The sequence below is a fragment of the Polypterus senegalus genome, chromosome 12 (assembly GCF_016835505.1).
Source record: "Polypterus senegalus isolate Bchr_013 chromosome 12, ASM1683550v1, whole genome shotgun sequence".
NCBI lineage: Eukaryota > Metazoa > Chordata > Cladistia > Polypteriformes > Polypteridae > Polypterus > Polypterus senegalus.
The window spans coordinates 89,549,066-89,566,616 of record NC_053165.1 but is presented as its reverse complement, the minus strand read 5'-3'; the positions used below and the strand labels follow the sequence as shown (position 1 = coordinate 89,566,616).

Below are 17,551 nucleotides of genomic sequence, written 5' to 3'. Positions count from 1 at the left end.
GGGCCATAGCGATGACTGAGCGGGACAGAGGTGAAAGGTGAAGAAGGCTCGATGGAGATAAACTAGCTGGCTGATTGATGCTACTCGTCTTGTGGTGAGTGTTCGCTGGTTGTACTTTGTGGAGTGTTTTGCTTTTAAGTTTACTTGAATTATAATGAAAGTAAAAATGATACGATGTCGAAAGCGGAGAGCTTGTGATACTACATCAGTTCTTTTAAGCTCTGGGTGTAGTTTACTAGGTTTTTTGTTCCTTTTCGGTGCATGTTTACCACATAACACAGAGTGTCGAGATGTATGCTCGACCTTTGAAATGTTCTTTAATCGAGCACTTCGAATTATTCTTCTTTTAGGAAAAACGTACAGGAATTTGGATCGTTTGGTCTCCTGTTAATCAGAACCGGCGTTGAAAGATGGTTTTTATGGCTGTAAACAATCTAGTTCGTATTCGGTTGGTAAAACTTGTTTACGTGATACGGTTACAGTTAAAGGAACTGAAATGACTCTTACTAGATATTGGCCTCGTAATAATAAAAGTTGCATTGCTAAATTGTTTCGCTGGCAGAGCTTGCCAATACAGTATATCCGTGTGTACGTTGGTTTCATGTCGCTGTTCAAGGGCATGTTGTCCAGGTGAGAGACTTCGTTATCTTGTCCTGGGTGGAGAAACTGAAAGCACGTCCGCGAGCTATAAATGCACCTAACGGGGTTGATGATGTGTTCTAAAAAAATAAAATACAAATAACCGAAAAAAGTTGCTTACTTTAAGAAGCCAAACGAAGGACATTTTACTGCCTAATGTGAAAAGGAAAACAAAAAACGGTGTGAAGGTGATTCTAAGCTTCCCATGTAAGGGACAACTGAAAATTGGAGTCAATGAATGGATAACTAAGTTATGGAAGTCAATAATTAGTGAAAACGTGCAACGACTTTGGGGATGACAAAGTTTTGAATGACTGTTGACATTGGATTCTAAACTCGGAATAAATTAAACTGTTAAATGTGTACATAAAATATATTTTATTTATTAATTGCTAAATTATTTCCAAAATTGACAATAGGTGATACTTTATTTGTCCCCAGCAGGACATTTTGGCGTTTTATAGAAGCTTAATGAGACGTCAAGATAAGTGACACCCTTTATTGGTTAACTAAAAAAAGATTATAAATATGCAAGCTTTTCGAGCCAAATAGGGCACCTTCTTAAGGAAAGATGTAATGACAAAAGGGGCCTGAGTTGCCTCGAAAAGCTTGCATATTGTAATCTTTTTAGTTAGTTAATTTAAAGGTGTCATTTTTCTTGACTACTCATTACATCCATAATGGATAACACGGTACAACTCCCTATTACTACAGAAGCTTAATAAATATAATTTATATTCAGTAAGAACACCCCTCAAATGCACACCAGAATGACTCGGTGGAAAGAAACTTGACTTGGCTAAAGAGAAAAAAGTAATGGCAGTCTCGGTGAGGCATAGTGCCGTAGATATAAAGGAGCCCCAGTAGCGTTTTTTGACACACTTCTGCTGGATAGTTTATTGGCCAAAAGTACTCTCTGTTATTGTGTCAGGAATTCATAATGACATTCTTTCTGTACCAAAAAACAAAGTTCTCCATCTGACTCCTCTCCTCTGTCTCATTCCCCTTATCAAGATACCCCTTTCATGGAGAATCCATGGAGAATTTCTGCAGGTGTCTTGAGCTGCTGTTATACTTTAGTCTGAGGTGTAGAGATTGAACAGAGAATGATACGAATAATAAAAAATAATTGCATATATTTGGGTAGTGTATTAAGTATTGGTTTTACTTCAATAGACCTTCCCCAATTGTAATCTAAATGGAACGTTGGACTCTTATAATGTAAATGTTTTACTTGTAAACAAAAAAGTAGAAAACACTTTGAATGGGTGATGTGCAATTAGGAAATTCTCATAGGGTCATTTTATTGAAAGTTATTCTTTCATATTGGCAATGCAAATTTTGTTTTTATTACTCACGTTTTGTAGTATTTTCTTCAGGCATGTTATCCTTTATTTTTCAACCGCTTCACTTGGCTCAGCTTTAGAACTGCTCAAAATGACTTAAACTCATTTTTTCATTACTGCACCACAGTTCGGAGCCTCAAGACTGCAACAACCTAAAGATACTAACATGTTTGTGTTTTTATTTTAACTGTGTTGGCTTAGTGATTGAGACTTTTTAAAGGGGTGCCACCTCACAGTTCTGGGAGGCTGGGTTTTAGATCAATCCTGGTCAGGTAAGTGTCCATGGAGTTTAGATGATTCTTAATTTTTTTTTTTTTTTGCCCAAGGTTCCACTTTTTCCACATTCCACAGTGCAGCACCCTACTACTGCAGACTGTACCTGTAATAAATAATGTCATGTTTGTATCCAAAGTGGCTGCATTTGAAGATAAGGGATTTGAAGTGCTTTATTCAGGATCATCTACGGACTCTGGGGTGGTGGTTTACAGCCCAATGCCTTACTTTTCCTGGTTTATGCATAATTCCCTCTGTGTAAAACAGTGAAGAAGCACTTCTGTTAGGCCCACTCCATTTGGTTGCAGTGGAATTCATGTTGAGGCTCTTTGTTCAACGTGAGGTGTGGTTAACCCTTTTCTCTCACTTTCCATTTTGTTAAACCAATAACAGGTTTGTTCAGTTACTACTGCCATTGATTGTAGCACCTGTGGTAAACATTGAATAGGTTATTTCATGATGAATCAGCAAAATGGGCTAGGAGAATTCAATAGTATTTATAGTCGCATGCTTAAATGGTTACACCACTGAGTTTATGACCCCAGATAGGCAGCAGCCCTCAAGCTTATATGATCAAATTGCAGGGCTTTTTTAATTCGTTTTATTTCATTCTTGATCTTAGAAAAAATAAAGCGTTTTTTCTGTAATCTACACATTTTCCAAAAGAATAACAATTAATGCTAAGCACTTTTAATTCTGGGCAGCACATGGTGCAGTGGTAGCGCTGCTGCCTCGCATTAAGGAGACCTGGGTTTGCTTCCCAGGTCCACCCAGCGTGGAGTTTGCATGTTCTCCCAGTGTCTGCTTTCCTCCGGGTGCTCTGGTTTCCTCCCACGGTCCAAAGACATGCTGGTTAGGTGCTTTGGCGATCCTAAATTGTCCCTGGTGTGTGCTTGGAGTTTGTGTGTCCTGCAGTGGGCTGGCACCCTGCCCGGACTTTGTTCCTGCCATGCACCCTGTGCTGGCTGGGATTGGCTCCAGCACACCCCCATGACCCAGTGTTAGGATATAGCGGGTTGGACAATGACTGACTGACTTTTAATTCTTTTAGTTTTACCAATTAATTGGCTGGCCTATTTTTGGTACCCACCTTAGCTCTATGTCAATCTGTATCTGTAAAAGAATAATAAAGGAATTTGTCATAATTTTAAACTTATGTCTTTTTTTCTGTCTCAACTCATTTTGTCCTCTACAGACTCTGAGGCTAGCTGTAGTGTATCCTACAAGGAAAGAAACAACACAAGCCACGATGACAGTCCTGCATTTGATGCAATTGCGCACATCCCAGCCCTTTGCCCATCTGAGTCCAGTTTAGAATCACCATCTGCCCAGCCTGTGTGACTTTAATATTTGAGAGAATGCAGAAGTGCCTGTGGAAAGGTCACACAGGCATGGGACGATTTAAAAAATGTCAGAGACTGAGCTAGGAGGTGAACCCAGGAGTCTCAGTTAAACATAATCACACCATTAGATAGATAGATACTTTATTAATCCCAAGGGGAAATTCACATAATCCAGCAGCAGTATACTGATACAAAGAAACAATATCAAATTAAATAGTAATAAAAATGAAAAGAATTAAAATAAAATTAATGTTCGCATTTACTTACACTGTCTGTCCGGCTGCATTCTTGTTTCTCCATTTCTTGAGCATTTTTTGTATGCGGTTGTATTGATTCTCTCTGTATACTGTTGTTTGAAACATTTTAAAGCTGACATTTCCATTTATTTATTTTAACTTTTCTTATTGTTTTCCGAGAGTTCAAATATGGTTATGAATAAAAAAGTGTGGGGCACAAATAAAAGTTTAACTTGACAATTGTTTTATTCTTAGGTTTATAGTAAGGTTTATTTAGTGTGGTGTTTCGCCCTTCCCTTTTTCTTTCCTTATGTAGTTATCAATACACTTCCATACTGCCCACATTCCTCTTGTCTACCATTTTTCATAGCCTTTTTTGTGGCCTGTGGTGAACTGAAACATATCCTGGCAGCACTGCATACAAGCAGAATTCAACTCTGCAGGGGACCCCTTTAGGCGACTCATGACTACAGCCACACTATCTGACCAAAGGCCACGTTTTTCATTCATTCGTTTTCTGATGTTACTTTTTACAGTACAGGATTATAGGGAACCCAAGCTTGTCCAAGCAATAGGCAGGACCCTGCCATAGACAGAGGTGAAATTTTAGTCGGTCTCTGACCTTCTTAATCCTAGGTAGAACTGCAGGGTCAGAACCCATCCTGGCAGCACTGAGGGCAAGGCAGGAAGAACCCTGAACGAAATCCACACACAGACTCTCGCACTCTGCATTTGCCCATTTGGATTTATTTGAGAAAATGTTTTATGCTTTATTTCTATAAAGAAAAAGATGATATTTTTACGCTGGGTACGATAAGGGAGTGACATGCCATCCAGATTTAGTAACTTCCTTTCTGCTGCTGTTACTAAGATCTCCTTAAGCTTTTTTTTCACTCTTTAACAGGAAAAAACTGGTTCCAAAACCGGATAGATGGGTGACATGCAAACGACCCTAGTCTGAATTTACTTAAAACCTCAACCCTAATCTGAATAAGTGGATTAAAAATGAACTAATTAATTTCCATAAGGAAAACATCAGCTGGCACACTTACTGTGAAAAAGCAAGCATTGAATATTTGAACTATCTTTTGACAACTCTTAAAATGAAAGTGATTATTAAACTTGTTTTATAAGTGGTCCTCAACCATCTTGGCTGCTTTTGTTCAAACTTGAGGAGAGCATAAATAGTAGGCCCATCATAATAAAACATGAATCTCTCAAAAGAACTTTGCATCCATTTCCTTCCCCTTGGTTTCATAGGTCTTGTTTGAAAACCTTTCAAAAAGCAGTATAAAATACAAACAAAATACTGAAATCAAGTATTGTTTGTTCCTCCTTGTGCACCTATGTACTAAGTGGATACTAGATTGAAATGTTTAAACATTTATATTGGTAAGATGCTTATCTGTTTTTCTTATCAGTATAGTATAATTTCCTTTTGAATTCATGGCATGAGTACCTTAATTTAACAGTGCATTATAGCCTGAGGTCTCAGTTGCTTAGCAGCAGAGGGTCATTAAATGAGAAGATCTGTGTTTATCACTGTCCGCGTCTGTTCATTTATTCTAACCCACTTGTTCAGGTTAAGAGTCACAGGGTACCGATGCCTAACTTAGCAGGTCTTTAATGAGCAATAAGAGTTCTCATTGCCAAAGGTATAGTGTTTTTAGCGATATATAAACAGGTTTGTTTTGTACAGTTGTTTTTTGTTCATCTTATTTTGCAGCTAGGTACTATGTTTGTAACTCATAGAGCCTGCTCATTTCTAGTATTCACTATGGGGTCGTGTTATATTTTTTTTCTGTTAAAATAAATTCATTAATAGTTTAATTAGGCACAACAAGGTGGTGTGGTGTTTGCTTTATGGTATTGTTTTCAAAATCTAGTCCATAGAGATTCTTTAATCCTTAAATTTTGTATGTTTTGTTTCTCCAGTATTTTAACAAAAGGCTTGTTAATGGACACTTCTAAACTGGCCCTGTATAACCGAATGTTGGGAATTGTAAATTGGCACACAGTCCAGAAATTCTTTCTGTTCTGTGCCATCAGGACATACACCTTTATGAAATAGTTGACTGGATTAAAGCCATAAATACCAATATATAAAGTCTTGTTTGGGGCCTAATGGCGAAGGCACAGACTATAAATACAGTACGTTTTTTACTGCTTCTTTTCACAGCGCTAGCTTGCTCTGCAATCCTCAAAGTCAATTAAACTAACGAGACTTCAGTTTTAGACCTACTGAAACAGTTGGTATTTGGAAGTCATTTTGGATAAAAACGTGACATTTAAACAAAGACCGCATGGTAATTTCGGCAATTGGCATGTGATTGTGTGTGGACTATTGTGGAATAAATTAACAAGCTGCTGTAAACCATAGTTCTGCAGGGCAGCATTTCAGTGAAAATCAATCCTTTATATGGGGTTGTTTCTAGGTAGAAGCCAATTCTGTACAGTAGTAGGATTCCACGATGTAATCACTGTATGTTTATTTCAATTGAAGGCAGACACAAATAGGTCCAGCACAGTGATGCAGTCATTAGCGTGGTGGCGTCCCAGCTGTAGGTGGCAAGTGAGTGAAAATGCGTGTGACTCTGTTCTTTGAGAAAGCTTACAAGTTAACAGCGTTTTGTTCCAAACTTGTAACAAGTGTTCCCATGTTAGACTCTTGACTCTTCATTAACCTGAAATAGACTAAATTTCATTTAAAATGATGTTCAATTTTGAAAAGGTGTTCTTTTTTTTTGTTTTTGTTTTATGTGCTATGAAAATCCCAATGTTAACAAGGTAGAATGTGATATGTCATCATAATGAATGCTTCAGTGAAAGAAAAGTTTCAGATCTGGATTTGTAGATGCAAAGTCATGATGAGTGAGCATTGCTTCATTTCCTAAAGTGCTGCAGGCACTAACTTGTGTTGCAACCTGCATGAACCGTTTTGATTTAAGTGCCTTGCTCAGGTTGCTCCACGTTTTAATGTTCAGCTTAAAACTTCAGATGATGCCATATTGGTCTTTATTTTACTGGACTGGCCTCCATTACACCCTGTGTTTACATTTGTTGAATGTTGAAGAAGCTTGTATTCCCTTTTATTACTGCTCTGTATAACGGGACGTAATGTGAAATTAAAGCTTCAGTTGATAGATGCAACAGGTCTGTTTCAGCTAAAATATCACCTCCCTCTTAGAAGTAAAGCAAAGTGACATCCTTTATTGGGTAACTGAGTAGATTACCATATGCAAGCTTTCATGGCAGCTCAGGCCCTTTCTTCAGGCCTGCTGTAAATGGTGTTGTTTTGCTTCACTATTTATTGAATCCATAAATGGATGACATAGTACATCACTCTGTTACTACCTCCCTCTTAGTATTATCACTGGTTCTTCCTGGCTTTCCGTAAAAGTTACATGACCGACTATAATCACTGTTGAGTTTCATGAGAGAATAACATTAATTTAAAAAGACTGATCACGTTTATTTGAAATAATAATAATACCAGAATGAGCTCAGTGCAACATATGACAGGTTTAAACGGACTTAATTTGTGCAGTGTTGATGAGTTAATGATTAGAGTATTCAGGAGTGAATGAGGGAAAAGTATACAAGCTTTTTTTTTTTTTTTTTTAACAAGGTGTTGGGAGTTATCGGGCGTAGTTTGGCCCAGCCCAAAGACTATTTGCTTTTTAAGAATTTTAGGTGGAATGGCGATTCTAAATTGTCCTTGGTGTGTGAGTGTGGATGTGTGTGTCCTGCGGTGGGTTGGCGCCCTGGTTCCTGCCTTGCACCCTGTGTTGGCTGGGATTGGCTCCAGCAGGCCCCCGTGACCCTGTAGTTCGGATTCAACGGGTTGGAAAATGGATGGATGGATGGATCTACATTAAATCTGTTTGATGATCTCCTTTGATTAACACATGAGACAGCAGATGGCATGATATGTTGCGACATTGCATTCAATAGCTAGTCACATCAGCTGATTGCCAGGGTTGGTTTGAGCTTATAAAGATGTGTCAGATCTTTGAAGCCATTCTATGACTATATGTTGAAGTTCTGTTTGGTACTGTTTTCCAGAAGGATAGTACATGTCCACAGTTGACTGTCATGGGCTGGGAATACCTGCATAATATCAGCATTCAGCAGATGTTTCATGGAGAAACAATGCTTAGCTAAATGGTACATCATTCTTTAAGGCTCCATTCTTTGATATATAGCAGCTTGTATCATGAACCACGGCAGCTTCTCCCAATGCTACTCATCTGCAGTAGTTAGTTGTTTGTTTCCTAAATATCTATAATGTGGGTATAGTAACCAGTTGTTTTGATTATAGTCCCACAGTGAGTCATGGTTGTTGTGGAAAATGATTTGAACATTCAGCCTTGTGTCTCTCAACAGCTTATGCTACTAGACCATCCTGCCTAAGTATAAACATGTATACTCTTGCATTGGTAAAATTGGATACTTCCAGTGGGTTTTGTAGCATGGAGTAAATTTAATATCATTTACTGTACCCTTTGCAAGTCAAAATTTGGTAAGTTGTCATTTGTTAGCTTCAGCTGACGTTTTAGCTCTTGTGTAATAAACGTAAAATAAACCACTTTTACTCAATCAGCCCATTCAATAAAGTCAGCATTGTGTAATGTGTGGCAATAAAAATACACCCCATAAATCAGCTTTGTATTCAAGAATATGTTAAATATGATATTATATGATTTATTTTTTCTCCAGCCGTCTGGAGTTTTTTTGTTTTACCTGTCCCCCCTGGCCATTGAACCTTACTCTTATTCGATGTTCATTAATGTTGATTTATTTTGTTTTATAATTGTGTCTTTCATTTTTCTATTCTTTAATATGTAAAGCACTTTGAAATACTATTTGTATGAAAATGTGCTATATAAATAAATGTTGTTGTTGTTGATATAGAAAACAAAAGATAATCTGTGGACAGCTGCATAGAAACGGAGGTAGTTTCCTCAGAGGTCATCCATTTTTAAAGACCTCTTTCATTTCAGTTCTGTTTTATATATCATTATTCCCACTTACCCATTAAATAAGAGTTTAAACAAATTCATTACAAAAAAAAATTTCATTCTGAATATACAAATTTATATTCTCTTTCTTTTTATATGTATATAATATATATTATACTTGGAAGCTTTACCTACCTTTTTCCTTCTATTTCTTACCCCTTGGTTTCCTGCTCATGTTTTTAATATACTGTACAGTACTTGTAATTGATTCTTTCTGGGTTTATTAAATACGGGATATCTCAAACATTTAAAAAAAAAAAAAAAAAGTTAAATAACACTACTGCCAACAGAGTACCGTCTAAGACGTCAATCTCTCGCGATGGACGAGATGAACTCGTGCTTTCTCAATAGCACCTTTCACTGTAAGTGACTAGCTGTAGCATTTTGCTAGGTGTGAAAGAGTTAATTTTTTTTTTATAATAGCTAACATGAACTATTTTATTTCAATGTACACAATGTTTAAAAATGTATAAAGTCTATAATTTTGATTCAGATTAGATTGTTTCACACAAATTGATGTAGAATATATTTTATCAGTGGCTGATTTCCATCCATTATTATATAGTACTAGGGTGTTGTACCGTGTTAGCCATTATGAATGTAGAGAAAAGCCAAGCAAAATGACACGTTTTATTGGCTAACTAAAAAGATTACAATATGCAAGCTTTCGAGGCAACTCAGGCCCCTTCTTCAGGCAAGTCGAAGAAGGGGCCTGAGTTGCCTCGAAAGCTTGCATATTGTAATCTTTTTAGTTAGCCAATAAAACGTGTCATTTTGCTTGGCTTTTCTCTATATTCATTATATAAAAATTATAACTGAAAGGTTCCACTCCCAATCCTTCCTCCTATTACTTATGCATCAAACAAGTAAACTCTGGAGATGCAGCCCATGTTGAGATAGGAAATTCTCAAACTTGACTGTAGTAAAAGGAATGTATTGATGAAATAGAAGCACAATTGTTTAAGGGCTACAGCCATATTGCCAAAAGATATTTAAGACTTTCAGGTAAAGTCCTTTCCAAATGTTTTAAATTGTGTGAATGATTAGGATTATAGCGAGTTGAATTTCTAGGTTTGTCACAGTTTTTTAATAGTGATTTTGCATCTTACAGAACGACAGTATGGTTGTTTGAGGTAGATGAAGCTATGGTGATTTAATGGCTACACCTCCTTTCTGCCTTAATTCAGATTTGTTTACTTTGCATTTTTATCAGTTTCTCATTTGGCTTTATTATCTGTATTTAAACAATTGTAAAGTACTTTAACCTTTATATATTAACCATTCTGCAATGTTCCTGGTGTAATACGGCAGAGGTAAGGGAGAGGCAGGCTTTTATTACATAAGAGTGTAGAGCAGCCCTTCCTCTCTGAGGCTGACTAAGCAACTAGCATAGCCGTTAGGAGTGAGAAAAATTGGAAGTTTTTGTTAATTAAGTTTATGGGTCTGTCTAGAAAGGTGTTTGTATTTTGAAGTTGTTTTCACATTTAATTTTGTTTTGTTAAATCAACCATAATAATTGGATAAATTATTCTTAATCATAGATTATATTCCTGCATCACTGAGGAATAGATATAAAGATGGCTGGCTCTTTCCTTCAAACTTCAAGGCTGTTGCTTCAGTGCTGCTCAGGAACTCCGAGCTTCCATGTATGCAAGTTACATATGACTAGCAGTATGGCAGCAAAAGAGCACTACAAGGTTCTAGTAGTTGGTGGTGGAAGTGGTGGAATTTCAATGAGTGCACGAATGAAGAGGAAAGTTGGAGCCGGAAATGTTGCAGTCATAGAGCCAAGTGAGGTGAGTGTTTGTTTGTTTTGTTACCGTTTCATTTTTATGAGCTTTCGTGTTGACTGAACCTTTTTGGTGTATTGCACTCTTTTCAGTTTTTCCAAAACAAGCGGCCACCCCTGACATTGTAGTATGTAATCTGATATTGTTAAGATACTGGAATGACTGGGTTATTAGACAGAAAGAAGGTGTACTTGAGATTGCTAACCTCGTATTCTATAAAGTCATAGCTGTCACTGTTTTGTTGCATCCAATTGTAAAGCGTTTCTCAGACATGAACCCTTTTTTTCACATTAATTCCTAATTATCTGTTCATAATACATCAATTTAATAATAGCCTGCAGCATTGTGCTTATTTCAAAGTGTTTTAGAAGTTTTGTGCACATGTATTTGCTTGTAGTTTTGTTGTTGCAAGTTTTGTATTTCTGCTTAAATAATGCTTTTCTTTATAACATGATGTAATAAACATTTTACAACTATCTTACTTACTGCATTCTACATCATAGTGGATGTAGTCAAATGTTTTTTCTTGGGATGCAGCTATACATGCAAGAAAATGTGAGAAAAACGATTACAAGGATGTACGCTTTTTCACATGCTTGGTTACCTTCTATAGCAAAGTAATCTTCAGGTGTAAAATGTTACATCTGACCTAGAAATTCTGACCCAGTTAAAGGTATAATTGGGTATTCTTTATAAATATGTTTTAAGAGTCCACTCTGATGTAGGCCAGGCTTTCAGACACCAAAATGTAATGTAGAGTATGGATGGGGCCCAGCAACCACTTCCACAGAGAAGCCAGAGTATGGCTGTCTTCATGCAATACATCTCATCACTCTGTGTGTGTTTTTTTTTTGTTTTTTTTTTCTTTCTTTTTGTTGGGAAGAAATACTCCAATGTACAAAAGCTTAAATATATTAATACCAAATGCTAATCATATATTTTTTCTGACAATAGTTAACAACAGAAAAAATGTTAAAGGTTGTTTCCCTGCTGAAAAGGAAGGAATATTAGAGACACAGTTTTGGCTGTATAGCCTACATCAGATGTGCCTGATAAGTGCCAGTGTAGTGAATATATATTGTATATAAGCAGAGTGGATGATTATTTAAAAAAAAAGATTAAGTTTTGCTACTAAATAAAACGTGTTTTATGCTTTTAGAAACATTATTACCAGCCACTCTGGACTTTGGTTGGAGCTGGTGCAAAAAGTGTCAGCTCATCAGAAAGGTCCACCTCCAGTGTCATTCCATCGGGTGTGAAGTGGATTCGATCCAGAGTGCAAGAGTTTAACCCAGACAAGAATTGTGTCCGCACAGACAAAGGCACTGAGGTATCAGTATTTTACTCTTATTTCATTACGTCTTGCCGTCATTAAGTACTGTAGATGTAGTCGGCAGATGAGGTACCCATGTTTTGAGTGACTTGCTTGATGAGAAGAGAATCCTTCTTAAACTTCTGCCTGTTAATTATGATCGTCTGGAATCACCTTTCACCATTTCAAGCTAAGAGGGAGAACGTCAATGCCAGAAACATTGAACAGGATTGCAGGATGTGCACAAACCCTCATTCACTCATATTTGGCCAATTTAAGGATTACCTTCTTGATGTTGGAGGAAACTGGAGTACTGCACATTAATATAAATAAATTAATGCATCTGGAAGCAGGCCTTTGTTGAAAGAGGCACAATGTCCTAATACATTATCTGCGTAGTAACAACTTAATGACACCGCTCTTATCTGCTAATGAATAGTTCTTATCTTGCTTCCTGCGTGCTGCAGTTCATTTTGCTTTTGATTGATTGATGAATCTATGGGAGCATAGACACAAACCCGAAGAGTACATAAACTTAAAATATAGACACAGAACCCACCTTCCTTTCTTTTAGTTGCCTTCATTGCAATAGTAGTTTCATGGATTTTATTGTGGCATAATTTTAATAATTACAACTATTCTTGGCTTTTCAAGGAAGTAAAAATCTTTTTTCTTTTTTTTTTTTTTTGGTTTGGTGCATTTGCTTTTACTTCACTTGAAAATGTTTCTAAAATCTGCTTAAGTATTCTTTGTTTACATACCATGAGGGTAATAAACAGTATGCTTATGATGTTGTTTCTGAATTACCTTGAAATGTGGAAAACTGGAGGCGACACATGAACTGTATGTTATTTGTCTAATACAGTGGTGTGAAAAACTATTTGCCCCCTTCCTGATTTCTTATTCTTTTGCTCGTTTGTCACACAAAATGTTTCTGATCATCAAACACATTTAACCATTAGTCAAATATAACACAAGTAAACACAAAATGCAGTTTTTAAATGATGGTTTTTATTATTTAAGGAGAAAAATAAATCCAAACCTACATGGCCCTGTGTGAAAAAGTAATTGCCCCTTTGTTAAAAAATGACCTAACTGTGGTGTATCACACCTGAGTTCAATTTCCGTAGCCACCCCCAGGCCTGATTACTGCCAAACCTGTTTCAATCAAGAAATCACTTAAATAGGAGCTGCCTGACACAGAGAAGTAGACCAAAAGCACCTCAAAAGCTAGACATCATGCCAAGATCCAAAGAAATTCAGGAACAAATGAGAACAGAAGTAATTGAGATCTATCAGTCTGGTAAAGGTTATAAAGCCATTTTTAAAGCTTTGGGACTCCAGCGAACCACAGTGAGAGCCATTATCCACAAATGGCAAAAACATGGAACAGTGGTGAACCTTCCCAGGAGTGGCCAGTCGACCAAAATTACCCCAAGAGCACAGAGACAACTCATCCGAGAGGTCACAAAAGACCCCAGGACAACGTCTAAAGAACTGCAGGCCTCACTTGCCTCAATTAAGGTCAGTGTTCACGACTCCACCATAAGAAAGAGACTGGGCAAAAACGGCCTGCATGGCAGATTTCCAAGACGCAGACCACTGTTAAGCAAAAAGAACATTAGGGCTCATCTCAGTTTTGCTAAGAAACATCTCAATGATTGCCAAGATTTTTGGGGAAGATACCTTGTGGACTGATGAGACAAAAGTTGAACTTTTTGGAAGGCAAATGTCCCGTTACATCTGGCGTAAAAGGAACACAGCATTTCAGAAAAGAACATCATACCAACAGTAAAATATGGTGGTGGTAGTGTGATGGTCTGGGGTTGTTTTGCTGCTTCAGGACCTGGAAGGCTTGCTGTGATAGATGGAACCATGAATTCTACTGTCTACCAAAAATCCTGAAGGAGAATGTCCGCCATCTGTTCGTCAACTCAAGCTGAAGCGATCTTGGGTGCTGCAACAGGACAATGACCCAAAACACACCAGCAAATCCACCTCTGAATGGCTGAAGAAAAACAAAATGAAGACTTTGGAGTGGCCTAGTCAAAGTCCTGACCTGAATCCAATTGAGATGCTATGGCATGACCTTAAAAAGGCGGTTCATGATAGAAAACCCTCAAATAAAGCTGAATTACAACAATTCTGCAAAGATGAGTGGGCCACAATTCCTCCAGAGCGCTGTAAAAGACTCATTGCAAGTTATCGCAAACACTTGATTGCAGTTATTGCTGCTAAGGGTGGCCCAACCAGTTATTAGGTTCAGGGGCAATTACTTTTCACACAGGGCCATGTAGGTTTGTTTTTTTCTCCCTAAATAATAAAAACCATCATTTAAAAACTGCATTTTGTGTTTACTTGTGTTATATTTGACTAATGGTTAAATGTGTTTGATGATCAGAAACATTTTGTGTGACAAACATGCAAAAGAATAAGAAATCAGGAAGGGGGCAAATAGTTTTTCACACCACTGTATGTCATTCATATTTTTTTTAGGATATCGTTATTTGGTAATAGGCTTCAACTGTTTGGATTGCAAGTTTATTTATATATATATATATATATATATATATATATATATATATATATATATATATATAGCTGCTGTTGATTCAGAACCTTTGAATACTCTTGCTGTGTCTATATGATCCCTGTCAGTTTTAAGACTGGATTACATATGTGTTAAAATTGGGCAGTTCAAAGAAGCAAAGCAGCTGTACATAGTACTTTTTATTTGTACCCTTCTCATACAAATTTATTTTCTCTTTCCTAGATATCATATGAGTACCTGATTGTTGCACTTGGATTGCAGTTGCATTATGAAAAGGTAAAATGCCCTATTCTGTGATTTGTAGTGTCCTTTTTCTGAGCAGGCTCTTCCTAGTAGGGCACAGAAGTTTTAGTGTAAGGTAGTAATGCTTACTAATAATGTTGAGTGCCAATCTGTTCATATTGATTACAAATGAAAGTAAGAGTGTCACTGTACTTTGTACATGTGACTACAGGTATATTGCCCTATGAACCTATTAAGAAAGATTATTGCAGTCAGTGCAGTGACACGGCTTGAACACAAGGTGGCAGCAAAGCTTTACCTTGCTCTAACAGTAGGAACACTTTCAATGCTTTTTATTTTTCTGTTGCCTTGTAGAAGTAGGTACAACTGCTTTTCATGAATGTGATCTTTATTTATACACAGAGTTAAATTTGTAGCAGCCATTTAAGTATTTATTTTATGTGGTTTATATAGTAAAGCATTAAATGCACAACTAAGATCCGAAGATCTCAATGTCTAGAATTGTTAACCAGCTAATATTTTAGTGCACCCGCTACAAGTAAAGCACACCATACAACTGTAAATCAAACATTGCATATCTCAAGTAGCAGATAAATGTGAAGTTTTGTGGAAACCTATTGAAAACTTGCCTGCAGCTGCTTCTGTTTTAAGATTATTAATACATTGCTTGCAGTACTTGATATCTGTTGTCCATACTGGCACTATTTTCTTTGTGTCCACTGTTCCTCACCAACAAATTTTTTTTAAATGAAATTCTGTTGTCTTGATAACACTTCTAGACATGCCTTCCAATTACCTTTGTAAGCATTCAAAGATTGTTTGCCAACTTTGCTTGATGGCATGCCTGTTACAGATTATTTTTGAACATCTTATATAAAAAGAAAAAACCCTTAATTATAAAGATATTTACAATTTCAAAATATTTGTTTAAATGCAAAATACAGAATAGTTTAACCTTTTTTGGAAAACATGGTGAGAAAACATCCATCTGTCCACTTTCTCAACTTGTTCCTTCATTATTGAATAGCTCAGTACAAGACAGATGCCCTAGATGGATTGACCTTTTAGTGCTGAACACCCTGTTGTATTCATGATCACTTGGGCACACTTAGTTAATCTTAATGTTTCCAGTAAACCTGACATGCATGCATTTAGTATAAAAAAAAATTGGACTACCTGGGAGAACCTCCGGTAAAAGCAGGGGGAATATTTAATCTCCACATAAACCGTGACCAGAATAGTATTCATTTCCCTGGAGCTGGAATGCAACAACATAAACATCTGTGCCAAGAAGACGTTCCATGTAAATAAACTCTGATTGATCTCATTAAAGTACTCTGTGTAGATCTACAGATATTCAAGAGATGCTTGTTTCTGTCAAAGTATGTTGCAGCATGTCCGTTGTGATTGTTTCCACCATTGCATCTCAGTAAACGTCCACATTATTACATTTTTTCAATAAATTCATTGACGTTAGAATCGGGCCATCTTTCAGGATATTAGTTGACCTTTTCCAAGTCATTTAATTTGATGTTTGTTTTTCATAGCTCCGTGATTGTATTGTATTAATTCTGTATTTTTTGCTGGTTTAAACTAATTAAGTAAGGTTAGGATTGTGATGTATTTAACATTGTTAAATAATGTCATAAGAAAGCACAGGGACACTTGCATTGGTTAAGAATTAAGACTTTGAAGGCTTTTGCCTATCATAACATAAAATGGTGTAGGTGTGTTTTCACTAAAAAGATGGAATAAATTCCATAAATGTTGTTTTAGTTCCCAGCTTGCAGTTTAGTCCAAAAGTCTGGTTTTTAAGACTTTGTCCAGATCTGGATCAGTGTAATATAACAGCCTTGAGCCATATCATATAGCATTTTAGTGGCCGTTCCTATTTAACCTGTTATCCCATGCTCATTCCCAGTCCCCTCTGTGTTTTCCCTCCTAGTGGTATGAAGGAAATTTCTATGTTAATTTTCTATCTTAACTTGATGCAGTGTAAGCTTGAGTAAGCAAAAAAGAAATTGCATTCGTTGAAGACTGACTGAAAAATGTCGTTTTTATATTTTGAGCATACTATAGTATATATACTTTGCACCCCTTTTGTTTTCCATTTTAACCTCTTTACAAGTTCATTCTGGATGCCAGGAACCTAAAAAAAGATGTTACTTATTTATCTATATCTTCTAGTTCTCGGTTTTCTTTAACTCCCCACTAGATGGCAGCTACGTTTTTAAGATTTGAGTGGCAGGATCTGCACTTAAGAAACTAAAAGAGGAGAAACCTGAGCCAGGGGCACAGGCCATGCAAAGTGTAGTCCATTATATATACATGCACAAGCAGGAGGCCAAGAAAGCAGCTGTTTTTAAATGCACAATTGGATTTCATTGGCCGTATGTCAAGTCTTTCTTCTAGGTTAGACACTCAGATTGATCCTATTCGAAGCAGATAATAATTTTGCTGTGCAGGTTTATTATTTATTAATGCCATCTTGTTACTGCTTTTAAAGTAAATAAGCTGCAGTGCACATGCAAAGTTATCAGATTTACTCAGAAGGTAAATGTGTTTTATTTGTTTACAACTGGATTTTACCCATCATAATTTAAATGCACCTATGGAAACTTCTCTTGGATTTGCTGATGCATAAAGCATTTAAATCAGATAATTCTTTGTTTTCATAATTCTTGATTACATTTTCCTTTTTTGTTTGTTTTTTTTTTTTGTTTGTTTTACTGCTCTACATTAGTTATTCAAACTATTTTTATTTAGGACTTTTCAGTATGGCACTGACATAAGGTAA

The 17,551-nt window shown here is 36.6% G+C and overlaps 1 protein-coding gene across 1 annotated transcript in view; it reads left to right on the top strand.

Annotated features, from left to right (window-relative positions):
* Positions 1-17,551, top strand: part of sqor (sulfide quinone oxidoreductase) — a 40,751-nt gene continuing 23,200 nt past the window's right edge. The window contains exons 1-4 of the mRNA XM_039772840.1: positions 1-94; positions 10,400-10,654; positions 11,808-11,978; positions 14,734-14,787. Coding sequence (XP_039628774.1) covers positions 10,436-10,654; positions 11,808-11,978; positions 14,734-14,787 — 444 coding nt within the window. The 5' untranslated portion in view covers positions 1-94; positions 10,400-10,435. The remainder of the gene's footprint in view (positions 95-10,399; positions 10,655-11,807; positions 11,979-14,733; positions 14,788-17,551) is intronic.